The sequence below is a fragment of the Colobus angolensis genome, unplaced genomic scaffold (genome assembly GCF_000951035.1).
Source record: "Colobus angolensis palliatus isolate OR3802 unplaced genomic scaffold, Cang.pa_1.0 Scaffold222, whole genome shotgun sequence".
Lineage (NCBI taxonomy): Eukaryota > Metazoa > Chordata > Mammalia > Primates > Cercopithecidae > Colobus > Colobus angolensis.
In genome coordinates, this window is record NW_012115400.1 from 2035765 (window position 1) to 2036141 (window position 377).

A 377-nucleotide genomic window follows, 5' to 3' on the forward strand; every position below is an offset into this window, starting at 1 on the left:
TTTGGGGAGGGGCTCCCCTGTGGGCTTGCATTTAGTTCCACCCTGGAGCTCTGCAGACCCAGGGGATGGGGGATATGGGGTGTGAGCCCCTGTGACCTGACTCGCTGCTCCTGCCTCAGGATTCGTGGTGGGCCATGCTGGGCTGCTGCAGGCTCTGGCCATGCTGCTGGTTGCCTACTTCATCCTGGCGCTCACCGTCCTCTCTGTCTGTGCCATCGCCACCAATGGAGCTGTGCAGGGGGGCGGAGCCTACTGTATCCTCCAACATCCATGGACTGGGGTCTGGGCTGTTCTGCCTGCTAGGGAGGGTGTGGAAGGGGCCATTACCTTTGTTGGCTCAGGGGCGAGACAAGTGTTTTTTTTTCATTCTTAAAATT

General features: G+C 58.9%; 1 protein-coding gene across 1 annotated transcript in view; it reads left to right on the plus strand.

Moving 5' to 3' along the window:
* Positions 1–115: 115 nt before the first annotated feature.
* The window catches only part of LOC105513105 (thyroid receptor-interacting protein 6), a 19684-nt gene continuing 19422 nt past the window's right edge, over positions 116–377 (plus strand). Inside the window, exon 1 of the mRNA XM_011943935.1 lies at positions 116–254. Coding sequence (XP_011799325.1) covers positions 161–254 — 94 coding nt within the window. The 5' untranslated portion in view covers positions 116–160. The remainder of the gene's footprint in view (positions 255–377) is intronic.